This window comes from Pelophylax lessonae (assembly GCF_965119305.1).
Source record: "Pelophylax lessonae genome assembly, chromosome: 2".
NCBI lineage: Eukaryota > Metazoa > Chordata > Amphibia > Anura > Ranidae > Pelophylax > Pelophylax lessonae.
Window position 1 is genome coordinate 126,947,925 of NC_138769.1, and position 14,871 is coordinate 126,962,795.

A 14,871-nucleotide genomic window follows, 5' to 3' on the forward strand; every position below is an offset into this window, starting at 1 on the left:
ACTTTAATTGCAAGGTAGTAGGGACCAAATTATGAAGCCCAAAATCAACCATATCTGAATAATACAGGTATAAACTAATCTTCCTCCTGGTGAAGGGACTGGCCACAGAAATTCCTATTGAGCCACTAAGCGTCTCTCTTGTTAATGATCCTCCTCCATGAGTGTTACCACTCATACATATTAAAGCAACACCATTGCTATGGGGCCGACACAAAGGTAAAGGCAGGCTGTAAAACATGATTCTGTATACTTACCTTTCTGGCAGCCTGTGTGTTAAATTCTGCTGCATTGCTGATCCCTGGCTACTGCAGGTATGCAACACTTCACTTTGGGGTTGATTTACTAAAGGCAAATAGACTATCCACTTTTGAAAGTGCAGTTGCACTCTGCAAGTGCAGTTGCACCAAAGCTTAGTAAATGAGGGAGAGCTCTGCTCACTTCCATCACCCAATCACGTGCAAGAAAAAAATGCTGTTTTTTTTTATTTTCCTTGCATTTGCCTGGTTGTTCTTTGAAAAATGAAGCTTTACCTCATTTACTAAGCTCTGGAGCAACTGCACTTGCAGAGTGCAACGGCACTTCTAAAAGTGCACAGTCTATTTGCCTTTAGTAAATCAACCCCTAAGAGTTCTTGAACACTTGCTCTCCCAGAGCATGAGCCATTGCCAGCTTGTATGTCCTGAAGGAACTAGCATTAGAAACCACAGAGCAGGGTATTCCACAGATTGGGAAAAGTCAGATACCTGCAGAAGGTGAGGATCACCAACCTGGTCAGTGGTGGCTGGTGCTCGGTAATTCAGGGTGGGGGGGGCACCAAACCAATGCGTGCAACCCTCCTGTCAGTTCGTCGGTCCGTCCGTCAGTCAGTCAGTCAGTCTCAGTCAGTCAGTTGGTAGGTGGCACTCCCCCCCCTCCCCCCAACGGTCTGCAGCCTTACCTCCTCTTTCCTCCTGTCCAAACCAGGGAGTGCTGGATGGCTGAGCCGCTGTCCTTCTCCTCCAGCCGTGTGTCTTCTGCCTCTGGCCAGTAAGATCGCTTCTCCTTTTGGCCAATCAGGAAAGGGGGTCTCACAACCCTCTTCCTGATTGGCTGGGAGGAGAGTCAGTGTAACAATAGCAAATATTAATTTGCTATTGTCACACAACTGGGTGGGCTCAGGGCGCAGTGCTCTGCGCCCTGAGCCCACCCTTTTTTGAAGCCTATTAGAGCCTCTGGCTCTAATCACATGCTTAAAAAAAAAAATCCCTATTGGAATCCATGCGTCTGGCGCCCCGCATGTAGATTAGGGGGCTGGACGAATGGATGGGGGGGCGGCGCCCCTGTGCCCCAATGGATGGGCCGCCCCTGAACCTGGCAGAGCTTTACCACAGGGGCCGCTGCTAAGAAGGAGAAAAAAAAGTTTTGGCATAGATGCACTTTAACTTTTGCAAACTTTGAATATAAGAAAATGACACTAAATTGGAACCTTCAGATCAAATATTCATGGCTATAGGCAGGCCAGGAATAAAATGGGCTTATCTAGTTTGAAATTTGTGCAAAGAAATGAGCAATTATAGTTTCAAAGACAAAAGTCTCATGGGAATTCTATGTACAAAGCATAGTTAGGCACAAAAAAAAAAAATATTGAGCCCTCTGCTCCACTTTCCTGCCACTACATCACTAAACAAAAAATATTTTATAGTTTTTATATAAAGAAGCTACGTATAAAGTTCACAAATGTGTGTAAAATCCATTCTTGCCTTACAGAGTTATCTGACACTTCTGTATTTTTGCTGCATGCTGATGGTAGATTTCTTCTATAGGACTGCAGAAAAGGATTTTTATATACATTTTCTCTCCTGATAATCTCCTAAAACACAAAAAAAATATGATGTAACAATGATGTAATGCGATTCTAGTGACTCCCTAAAATTAGTCTATCAAATGGAATTTTTTTTTTATGTATTTCTTTCTTGCCATGAGTAATAACGCTGGTTCCCAGCAGCAGATGACATGGGCCCAAGCCAGTGAAGAATTATGGTTGTTTATTGTCTGTAAATACTGCAGGAAGTCTATTGATTTCAGACTCACAGACCCTGTTTGGGAGACTTGCAATGAGATATGAGGGACAGTAAGGTACAATTATGGTAGCCTGTGTATTTATGTTAACATTAGCAAATATTCATAAGACTGTTATTAATTAGTTGAACGCTTTCACATGTATATCTTTTGTTTACAAATGATTTTCACATATATATCTTAAAGATGAATTTTCACACTTGGAGTCCGTCAGGCGGACTCCGTTTTTCTCAGCGGGGGATCGATCCGCCGATCCCCCCCCCCCCCCCGTGCTGAGCAGGATGACAGCCGTGTCTCATCGCTGTGTGCGGAGACACAGCTGTCAGGTCCCCATGCATCTCTATGGGGGAATCGGATGGGAACGGACCATCTGTCCGTTCTCATCTGATCCCATCCGATCCGATCCGCTGGACGGATGGAAAATAGGGTTTCCATCTGTCCACATTTGAGGGATTAGATTGTATCGGATGTCAGCGGACATGTCTCCTCTGATCCGATGCCCCATAGAGATGCATGGGGTGACCGTTCAGATCCGCCAAAAAAACTGACAGGCGGATCTGAACGGCCCGCCTGTGTGAAAGGGGCCTTAGGTGGACTAGCAGAAGATGCAAGTAATACTGTTCACACTAATTAGCATAATTTTTTCTAAATGATAATCTTCTGAGCTGTCCATAATCATATTTGTGTCAACCTGCAGGTGGCAGATGCAGATACAATCCAATATCAGTGCTACCAGCCCTGTGCAAATAGGTACAGGTGAAGGGTCACATTGTAGTTTACCCTGGAAAGCCTAAACTGAATCCCTCAATAGGTTTTACATGGTTATGTGATTACAGGATTCATTCTCAATACCTTTAAATTCATTAAAATAACACCTGGTGAACCTGTCATGAAGGTCCTTGTGCAGGAACTTCATTTTTTAGGGTGACAGTGCTCTATCCGTGTCTTCCAATTGTGCCCTTGAATTGTTGCCATGTTGTACTCTCCTACAACAGAGACTCAGGTTCTGCACATTGTACAAGCATTGTTGTCACCCTTCATCATCAAGAAACCTCAGCTGAGAAATGCCATGTACCTATTACTGGAGCTAGCGCACATAGACAGGAAGAGGCTACAGGAGATCAGCAATGAGTTGCAGCACAGAATAGAAAAAAGGCAAAAACAATATAGTTTTTTGCTCAGTTTTTTTATACACAGTGTTTTAAGTGTCACTCCGCTTGGGTTTGCATCTTTTCATTTTTAATGGTTTAATAGAGTGAATTATATTGGATTAATTACAATCAAACACATTTTAACTATTTGTATTTTTTTAGGTGTTTTTTTTTTTAGTTTTCAAAAAATGTATGCTATTTTAAGCCTATTTTTTATTTTAAGGACTAAATACAAAACAACATAAAAAATAATAATGCTTAATTATGTTTTTTTCCTAGAGGTACCAAGAAACGATACCTGTCCTGAATTACCAGAAATTCCTAATGGCTGGAAAACGACATCTCAGTCTGAGCTTGTCCATGGCACAGTTGTGACCTACCAGTGCTATCCAGGATATGAGGTTGTGGGAGCAGAGCTTCTCATGTGTCAGTGGGACCTCACGTGGAGTGGAGATCTGCCCTCGTGTGAAAGGGGTAAGAGGTAACACTGATAAATAGATTACTGCCTAAACACACGATCAGTATGTATTCATGTGCCAGCAGGTTATTACTAAGGGCCCATTTACATTTATACAGGCTGTTGTGGTACATAATGCATGTGACTTGTGTTAAAGTGGTAATTAAGTCCCGAATTTAAAAAATAACAATACAGTCCCCCTGCAAGGTAATGGCATAATGTTTTAGTATGCACCACATACTAGCACATTATGAAAGTCTTACCTGAAAAAAGGATACTTCCAGCAGGGCACTTTCACTGCTGTCAGGGCTTCTATCTTCACCCGGTCCTCCTTCCAGGTTTATGAGCACCAGCTGTTTGAATGGCCAAGCCACAATGACGTCACTCCTGAGCATGCACACGGGAATCTCAGTTGCGGATCACACCTTGGATTGACAACACATTCAGTGTGCCCTAAATTCATTGCATGCCCTGGTGACCTCACTGGCTGCAAAAAATGTGAATATCTCATAAGTAGTGCATGTTTAAGAGATATTAATTTTATTTACAAGTAAGGTAAAAGTGACAAAGTTGAGTTTACTACCACTTTAAGGCAACTCATTCATTACGAAGAGGCTGCCATTGCACCTAACTGGACTAATTATTGGACATGAACCTTTTTTTTCCACTACACAAAAATGCATGATACATGAATTGATGTGAGTTTCGGTAGGTAGGGTATTAGCCTCTTCTGTACAGTGAGTTGGAGTGTCATTTACTACAGTGGGACAGGTGCATTGACATACATTGTGGTAACATGCAATAAAAATATCATTTTAACATGCATTGTTGCAAAGGGGGGAAAAGTCCCTCAAGCATCTGCATACAGAAACTGCCCTAAAAACCAGATAAAATACACCATACCCCAAGGCCAACAGACGAATATCTCTTATAATAAGTACTGGCTCAGGGGGGCAGATGCCTCCCTGAACCAGTGGCGGATCCAGGGGGGGGGCATCGAGTCAATTGCCCCCCCCGAGAAAAATAGTACCAGGTTTAAGTTTACAGAGGCATTATCTAAATGCATCTGCAGGGACTTTATTTCTGCTTCCCCGGCTCCCAGGAGACCTAAAATATAATCCCTAAGCCCCATCAGTTCAGAGGGGCCCAGGATGCTGTTTCATAGAGAGAGTTTTTTTTTTTTTTTTTTTCCCTGCTCAGGTGGATTAATACCACCAGGAGCCGCATTTTGCGACAATAAAATGAAAGTTCCGGCCAGGCGGAGTGATATCAGTCAGCAGCCTCATCACTGCCTGACTCCTGCAGCCAATGGGTGCAGAGAGGAGAGGGAGGGCTCAGGCTGAGGGGGAAGCCTGAGACACAGCAGCGTGCGTCTGTGTGTGTGAACACACTGAGAGGGACAGATCTTCACAGTAGACAGGGGCAGTGAGGAAAACATCTAGACTGCAATTAATTCATTTGTCTCCAAAAAGGTACAGTAACACACCCATCCCCCTTCACCTATGCCATGTCCTTGCTGCTGGCCAGCCACCATGAGGAATTATACAGCAGCTAAATGCTTTCATCATCATTATCGTCATGATAATCACACAGTACAGATGCATTGAGCCACAGCACCTGTATTGTGTGATTGTCATGATGATCATGATGATAATGATGATATAGACTGACAGTGAAAATAATCTTTCTGCCTCCTTTACACAGGGTGTGCTGCAGACATGACTCTAACATGCAGGGCTGTCATTTAATGGCTTTAGGATGCATAAAGTGTTGCATTTATCCCAGTGCTGGCATCCCATTTTATTTCCACTGAGACACACAGCCACTGTGTCCCAATATGTCATGCTTCCAGGTGTTCATGCAGGGTGCTTCCATGGACCTGCACCAGCATGTCATATCAGGACACTGCAGCCATGTGTCAGAATACAAATAAATGGCATGCGGGCATGGGGATACATGGAACACGATGTCACTGTTTTAACCACCTGCCGACCAGCCGCCACAGTTATATGGCGGCAGGTTCTCGCAAATCGTCGTACCTGTATGGTGGTGTGCGGGAGTGATCCTGGGGGCGTGCGCCCACTTGCCAGCGGGGAAGCTGAGGCACAGGGCCAGCAGCCGCCATTGGCGCCGGGCACCTGCAATCGCTTCCTGTGAAGAGAGAACGACGGTCTGCAGTTGGAAACGCAGCAGACCGTTGTTGTCTCAGGAATCACTGCAGAGCTCCTGTGTTCCTCCTATTTAGGAACACAGGTCTCTGTGTTGGTATTACAAGCCCCCCCCACAGTTAGAAAGCACCCCCCAGGCTCACACTTAACCCTTTGATCGCCCCTGGGTTAACGCCTTCCCTGCCAGTGTCATTATTACAGTGACAGTGCATATTTTTAGCACTGATTACTGTTGTAATGTCACTGGTCCCCCCAAAAATGTCAGGGGCCGATCTGTCTGCTGCAATGTCGCAGTCCCGCTAAAAATCGCTGATCGCCGCCATTATTAGTAAAAAAATAAAAATGACAGTGCCCCTCCCGAGATTAGACTCTGGATCCGCCCCTGCCCTGAACCCCAGCTCAGACCTCCTCTGATACCAAAATCACTACTGGTACCTTGACACCATAATTGCTTTGAGGAAAACTTGCTTTCCATAGTTTGAGCATTCATACTAGTATGAAATAGGCCTTTACACTTTTTGACACTGTTGTTAGGTCCTTGACATGTAAAACTTCATAATGAAAGCCAAAACAGGCTATATAGAAGACAGTTGTATATATTGGATAGTAGTAACTCTGTGTAGGGAGCAAAATACTCTTGGTTTCTATATTGTATGTCCAATATGTAAAAATAAACAATTAGATATTTAGAGCTAAATTGTAGCTATCTAGAAAATGTAATACAATGGTCAGGTAATGCAACTGGACTAGCATTTTAGAAAAAAATGATTCTTTCAAAAATACAAAACAGGGATGCGCTCCCCTACTAACGCATCTAACCCACTCAGGCCAAAAACATACCCTTTATTCTATTTATAAGAAGGCACATATCTTTTTTTTTAATTATTCACCACGTGTCTGCATAACTATATACATATATATATGTATATATATATATATATATATATATATATATATAATATACCTTCATATCTATACAAATATACTGTAAGGACCTCTCATCAGGAGACCACTTTACTGTTATAAAGCAAACATGTGCAGCGCTAAACCATATATAAGTGTATAATCTATATAAAAGGCACAGAAATTTGTACAAAAATAAGTATAAAAATTATTAGGAAGTAAGTAAAAAAAAGTTTCGGTACTCATACTCGGTGTTAAGAAAATGGCATTGGTGCATCCCTAATAATTAATAAACGTAAGAAGAGGAAGAGATCCCCAATATGTGTTAAAAAGGGACCAGTTATATAATGGGTCTCCTCTACACACACACACACACACATAAAAAACAGGATGTATAACTAAGGGTTACTGTAACTAGACTAAGATTGCTAATGGAGTCAGCCATTACTGAAGGGCTTATCTGCACTCCCTAAAGCCCGATACACCACAGCTCCTATTTTCCAGGCTGGTCACAGTTAAACATTCCCGAACTGTCAATAATATATCACTTCCTCTCACCACAAACCATAGAACCATTATTATAATGTTCCTTGACAGGAACAGGTAATATTATAAAGTGCTATAAAAAATGTGCAAAATCCTTCAAAACCAATATGTTTCGTCTCATAATAAGATGCTTTGCTAGGAGGGCAATAAATGTGAGGTTAACCACATGGCAAAAAGATGCACATTCCGCTGTTTGTGCCCCTGTTTGTAATATCATATACAGAAACGTGATGATGTCCCATTATATCTAGTCCCGTTTTAACACATATTGGGGGTTTTTTCTTTGATGTAAAAGTGAAGCGGTCTCCTGATGAGAGGTCCTTATGCTATAGGTACAGATATGGAGGTATTTCCCTGATGGTGCTTGATGCTCTCCATGTGAGTTAGGAAGATACATGGTGATTTAATATATAACAATGATGTATGTTTTATTGAAAATGGAAAAAAAGGTTATGTCTTAGGCGTGAGTGGTTTAGATGCGTGGATAGGTGAGCGTATCCCCGTTTTTTTGTTTTTTTATTGTGTTGTTTCTAAATAAGTGACCAGAGTAAATTATTACAATAAGGCTATCTGCAGTTAATTTTTATAATTTCAGAAAATGGTATAATGTATGGCCAGCCTTAGGTATTGCCAAATTATCTATGTGCTAAATAGTGATCTAGGCACTGTTCTTGAAGAGGGACTCAGGAAAACATGCTCTGCCCACTCGGCAATGCTTTGTACATGATGAATTAATGAAATGTTGTGGTAAATAAAGGAGGGGGTTCTGTTGGAGACTGAATTGTCCTCACTCACAGGAGCTTCAACAAACAGGGTCCACAGACATTTCCATGCTGCCATGCATGGGCTGTCAATGGGAGAAACTGCAAGCAATGTCAAGTATAAATCTTTAGAAATCACAAGCAATAGACACAGCATACCTGTGCATGAGGAATAAAAAATATAATATTATGACAATGGCTGCAAATCAGTTGTAATGTCAGAGCAGAAGATGCAAGTGTTAAATTCACTGTGCATTGACATTGCTCCCAAGCAATTTCCCTTAAAACAAGAAATACGTTTATGATCTGGCTGCCCAAAAGTTGTGTTTAAGGTGCGATCTGCATTCAGATCACTTTTGAAAGTGCATTGGATCGGCAGTGAAGAGGTATTATGCAAAGTCCTCACTGCCTGATTTAACCCTGTAAATGCTGCACTACAACGCTGCAATAACATGCATCGCACGCTGTTGGGCGGCGGTTGCAGAATAATTACTGTGCGCCCCCATAGACTTGCCTTTGTCTCATTCGGTGGCGTAAATGCTTGCTGAATGCAACATGCTGTTTACTTTTTGACACAAAGAAAAGATGCAGCTTGTGCACAGCTGTAAAAGGCTGGATGTCAGTGCTCAGGTAGGAAGTGGTGGGGCGGCAACACCGCGGCTCAACTACTGCCCATGGCCACTTCTGTGAGCGAGGACAATGAGAGTTGGAGATATTTCATTTGATATGGATATCATGTTGGAATTTTTATTTCAATAGTCTTTCTCCTTTTTCTCTTTTGCACTACTTTCAAAGAGGCTAAAGCTAAACGCATAAAAAAAAATAAAAATAACTAACAGCGTCCTCCATCCACACAAATGATTTGGATGGAGGAATCCCCCACCCCACCAGGACATTATATTCTGACAGCGACTCCCACAGCTGTCAGATTACAGTGATCAGCAGCTGCAGCCAATTAGCTGCAACCACTGATTGATGTTTTCTAGCATGTCCCTTTGACAGAAGTCAATCAAACTATTGACCTCCATCAGGACCAGGCAGCCACACACTAATCGAAATTCAGGCCAGTTCCTGCTGAGCCAGAAAAGTTTTGATCAATGTATAGCCAGCTTTAGTTACTAAATGGGTTGAGACTGTACATTTTAATACTCACTGGGCATAGTAAATAAGGTGAGGCCAAGTTCACTTCAATCAACCAATTATGTGCTAGCAAAAACGTTGTTTTTGCTTTTTTCATTTGTTTTTGCATATAATTTGGTATTCAAAGTGAACACAGATTCACTACATTTATGAACATTCACCGTGCTATGTAAATGGCACCCCTACTCTTTTAGTAATCCAGCCCCTTGGAGCTTGATATCTACACTCTTTATCTGAAGCTTTTTGCAGATCTATTTAGGCATGCAGTGAAAGTGCGAAAGACTGATGGATTGATATCTTAGTCAGTGTGATTCATTTCCTCCTGTCAAAGCACCTGACTGAGGCAATTATGCAGCTATGAATTGATACTGATTGAAAACATATTTTGATTTAAATCCAGTTTAACATGATTACTAATAGGGAGCCACCTACTACGGGAAAGTGGCAGCCAATGTAAGCTTATACACCATTTCATAAGATATAATGGCTTCCAGTGCTATGCATCCACCAGGACAATGGAAGGTCAAGTTTACATTCTTTTCTGAGAAATAATTTTCTTTATATGACAATCGTGAAACGGTAGGAAGAGTTAAAATCATCTTTAATGAACACATCTGTAGATGAAAAAGGCCTGAATGAAGTTAGGATGAAAGAGAAATCTACCGGCTAATTAGGCTGCCTGAGAGCTTTAATTGGTCTCATCTAAGTGAAAATATGCTTTCCACCCACCTAACCCTCTGCTATACTCCTTACTCCTCCCCACTCAACAGCTCTGGCTTACTGATTCATTTCTGTAGCAGAAAATTGCATCAAAGTGCTGTTGGTCTCTGGTCTGGTGGAGCTAAAATTACAACAGTTTTTTTCATTATCAAACCACTTATGGAGGTTAGACGAAGATCATAACACTATTTTAGTAGATTGAATTATCCATCTTGTGTTGTAGTTTTAAATCATTTACCTTCTGCATTGTAAGTTAAAAAATGTCACATTATCTTTTGTGTTCTGCTAACTTTAAAGCGGACCTTTTACCTAAAGAAAACTAAAAACTGTAACCGTTAACTCAAACCCATAATCTGAAATCATTGGGTGTAAACAATCATAAAAACTCATTAGTAAAACCCAATTAAAAATGTTTCCTAAAATTGCCATCCAGCCTGCATACCTAGGCACCAATAATGTCACTTACTATGCATACTACTGCCTCAGATAACTGAGGTTCCAAAATCTCACAGGAATACACTACTAGGGGTGGGCCTAACAACCCCATGTTTGGTTCTCACCAGAACTTTCGAACATTGTGAAAGTTCGGAACTGAATAACGATCCCCATTGAAGTCTATGGGACCCGAACTGGAAAAATCAAAAGAGCCAATTTTGAAGGCTTATTTGCCAGTAAATTGGGCCTACAATGGTTATGGGGGTCCAGGTACTGCCCTGGGGGACATGTATCAATCAAAAAAAGTTTGTAAAAAAAAATTATTTTTAAATGAGCAGTGATTTACAGGTGCTTAAAGTGAAAGCATCAAAATGAGAAATAACAAAAAAAATGAAAAATTCCTTTCAATATATTGCCTGGGGGGGGGATTCCCTTAGTCTACCTGTAAAGTGGCACATCTGTACTGTGTATAGAAGCTGCTGCAGAAATAATTGCATTTATAAAGCCAAAAGAATGACATTTTTCCTACAGGCTTTCTTTATTTTGTAAACAACAGCTTGGGGAGCCAGTCTGTATGAGGCCACAATGTAGTGCACTGGGAACAATATTAGAGATTTTTTGGATAAATTCTGGTGTCTCTTCCGCAGACTTTGGTTAGAAGTAACGTACAGAAATATACTGCGTAAAATGTACAGCAATGCACAGAAATATACTGTGTAAAACGTGCACTAATGCACAGACATATACTGCAGTAAACGTGCAGTAACGCACTGAAATATACTGGGTTGAACGGCAGGTAGCGCACTGAAATACACTGCATTAAACATGCAGTAATGCACAGAAATATACTGCGTTAAACATGCATTAACGCACAGAAATATATTGCGTTAAACGTGCAGTAACACACTGAAATATACTGCGTCAAACGTGCAGTAACGCACTGAAATATACTGCATTAAATATGCACCAACGCACATAAGTATACTGCGTTAAATGTGCAATAACGCACAGGAATATACTGCGTTAAATGTGCAATAACGCACAGGAATATACTGCGTTAAACGTGCACTAACGCACTGAAATATGCTGCATTAAACATGCAGTAACGCACTGAAATATACTGCGTTATATGTGCATTAACGCACAGAAATATACTGTGTTAAACAGCACGTAACGCACTGAAATATACTGCGTTAAACAGCACGTAACGCACAGAAATATACTTAGTTAAACGTGCACTAACGCACTGAACTATAATGCAGTAAACCTGCCCTTACAAAACAAACTGATGCTAAAGTAAAAATGAATGGTCACTCACTACACTTACTGAACTATCACTAGATTCTCACTAACGTAAAAATTAACATTTACTACACTCACACTGACTGAACTATCACTTGATTCACACTAAACTGATATTCTACACTGACAATAGAATCAAAATAGCACACTAACTCTAGTAGTAGTTTTGAACAGAGCCCTGTTTTATCTCTCTTCACACTGATATAATACTGCAAATGGCCGTTATTGAAAGAATACTTTTATAGTGTGGGGTGGGACTAAGAACAATGAGCCATGATTGGATAGAGTCATCATTACTCAGTCCAATCATGAATCTGACAGTGCTCTGTGCCCTGAATGGGCAAAGCTTTCATTGCTTCAGCCAGGGCTTCCAATGCCCTGTGCGGCGGCATTGTGGTTATTCGGCAGGCCGAACAAACGGTCAAACACCCCAATAATTTGGGTGTTCTTTGAATGGGCAAATAGCCAATGTTGGGCCTGAGCATGAATTCACCTATCCCTATACACTACTACATTGTGCAGGTAGAGCTAACAAAAGAACACCATCATTTAGGTGTGCCAGGATGACTGTCTGCAGTGTGATGTATGACACAGTTCTTAAAGCGGAACTATACTTACCTTTAATCCAGCGATGCGCCATTCCCAAAACTCACCACTGGCCGTTGACATCTTTGCGCTGTCAGACAGAGATGACACTTCCACGCATGCACAAAAATTCCGTCATACTCTGAATTGCCTAATCTTGGAAGTGAGCTGCATTAAAAATCCTGCCTGTTTGTATATTTTCATTTTGGAACCTGAAGTTCCACTTTAATGTGTATCTAAAGCCAATTTTGTGAATAGATAGAAGATAGATTAGAATACTGTCAGCCTTTTATTGCTATTCATGTCACTGCCATGAAGATCCCCCCCCCCAGCCCCCCACCACCACCACCACCACCGTTATCACTGGGACTAAAAGTAAGAGAGATATCTAACATTTTGATTTTTTGCTGTAACAGTAATAGAGAGAATAGGGGAACACTTGTTCCAAGACAACAGTCTGACTCTAAGAGATTAATTTCATTTGTGCCTTGAAAAATAAACACTATTACATGTTATGTGATATTATATATTATACAGAGTAGCGGAATTCCAGCCTAAAAATTATTTTTTGCTTGTCCGCTTGCTTTAAAGTACCTGAAAAAGAATTGGATGACAATTTTTTTTTCTTTTCACTTACCCCGGCCCCCGACGTCACTTCCTCCTTTGCATTTCATCCTGGGAGATGAGCGTCATCAATCCCAGGATGCAATGGGAACGGCCGGCCGCTATTCAGAATGCCGATCGCAATCTACAACGCATGCGTGAGATTGCGATCGGCATTCTGGGTAGCCAGTTCCAGGAAGAAGGACACAGCAGGGGACACAGCGGCTTCAGATGCCCACAACCGAGATGGCCCCGCTCTGCAATCAATTTTAAAGGTAAGTATTTATCTTTATTTGTTTACTGTAATAACCTGTAATGTGGGGTTAGTGTTAGAGTAATTAGCGATAGCTTAGAATTAGGGGGGTATTTTTATCTAAAAAAGTTGTATGTGGCCGGAACTCCACTTTAACTTTTCTAATGGTACATCGGGAAAGTAAAGGAAATACTCTCCAATTGGACACAGACAGCAGAAAAAAAGCTAATTTGATGGTGTAAACCTTCCTTTACCTTATTGAAAACAGAAAAAAATGTTTTTGCTTTAGATACACTTCAACTTCTTCTCCCATTATTGTAAAGGTGGTCAATACCAAAGATGAGACATGGCTGCTATCGGCAGCTTCAGACGTATTACATCAATTGCCAACAGACCTCATGTACCAAAGACTCCCCTGCTGAAATCTCATATGTCCTGCATGCACTCCACAAGGCCTCTATATAAAACGGTGGTTATGCAGCAGATGGGTTTGATATAATTAATTTATGTTACTTGCAGGAGCACCATAGACACATCAGGGGCCGTCAACCAAAAAGTTCTGGGCTCAACAGCTATGTGGAAAATCCAAACATCAAAGTCCTCATTGGACTCATTTGCATGTTTGTGTCTATGAAGAATGGCGTGAAAGTCTTTAGGTGCCAGATTGTGACATGCGATGATGATCAGCCAGGAAATGTCATCCTAGCTAATCACTTTTTGCCCCATTCAGACTTAGAAATCAAGAAAGCCCTACAGAGTCAAACATATCAATGTTCTCATTTGATTATCAACAGCTTGATAATCCGAAGATTTTCTAATGTCTGGAAATCAGGGGTTCCTAACTTCCTAACCTTTTACCTAGAACCTACCCCCAATGTATTGACCAATCTGGCCCAATACCACTTTCACCAGGTTGTCAAAATCATAATTATCAATTCTATTAGGTAGCAGTTTGACTTTGATGACGGGTTTTTGGATTTTCCTCACAAATGGATGACTAGAAATGGAAAAGCTAAAAGAAAGCAGGATTTTATCATATTTATATTTTATTTATTTATTTCAGGTACTTATATAGCGCTATCAATTTACCACCCTCAAAGAGCTTACAATCTTAAGTCCCTAGTTCACATTCATACATACACATACTAGGGCCAATTTAGACAGGAGTCAGTTAATCTCACAGCATGTCTTTGGAGTCTAAAAATATACAAGCTAGCTACAACTAGTGAAATTTTGATTTTTTTTTTTTTGTGTGCAATCAAAGCAAGAAAATTGAGGTCTACTTACTGACAGTGTTACTCAGATATCTGACACATTTGGGTTGAATTACTAAGGGCAAATAGGCTGTGGACTTTGTAAGAGAAGTTGCATTTTGCAAGGGAATTTTTCCCAGAGCTGACATTTCACTTTGTAATGAATACCCAATCACGTGCAAGTAAAATGAAAAAAAAAAAAGGCAGTTTTTTCTTTCACATGATTGGATGATGAAAGTCAGAAGAGCTTAACCTCATTCACTAAGCTCTGGGGCAGTAAAAACATATTTGCCTATAATAAATCAACCATGATTTCTCAATTTTTTGTTCAGGTTCAATAATGCAGAGGATCCCATTTTTTTTAGTTATTTAGTCCCCTACCCCTATAATTTGGTTCCCATACCTCCAAGCCGTATTGATGTTCCTGGCTAGGAATCCCCGCCTTAAAGACTTAGACTGGTTATGCATTAAACTATTTTCTTTCCAACCACGGACTGAAGTAGAGAAAAAAAGCTTTATTCTCCTCATTAACACTG

General features: G+C 40.9%; 1 protein-coding gene across 1 annotated transcript in view; it reads left to right on the forward strand.

The window, feature by feature from the left end:
• The window catches only part of SEZ6 (seizure related 6 homolog), a 930,588-nt gene that overhangs the window by 852,644 nt on the left and 63,073 nt on the right, over positions 1-14,871 (forward strand). Inside the window, exon 11 of the mRNA XM_082244641.1 lies at positions 3,489-3,683. Within this exon, the coding sequence (XP_082100767.1) occupies positions 3,489-3,683 (195 nt within the window). The remainder of the gene's footprint in view (positions 1-3,488; positions 3,684-14,871) is intronic.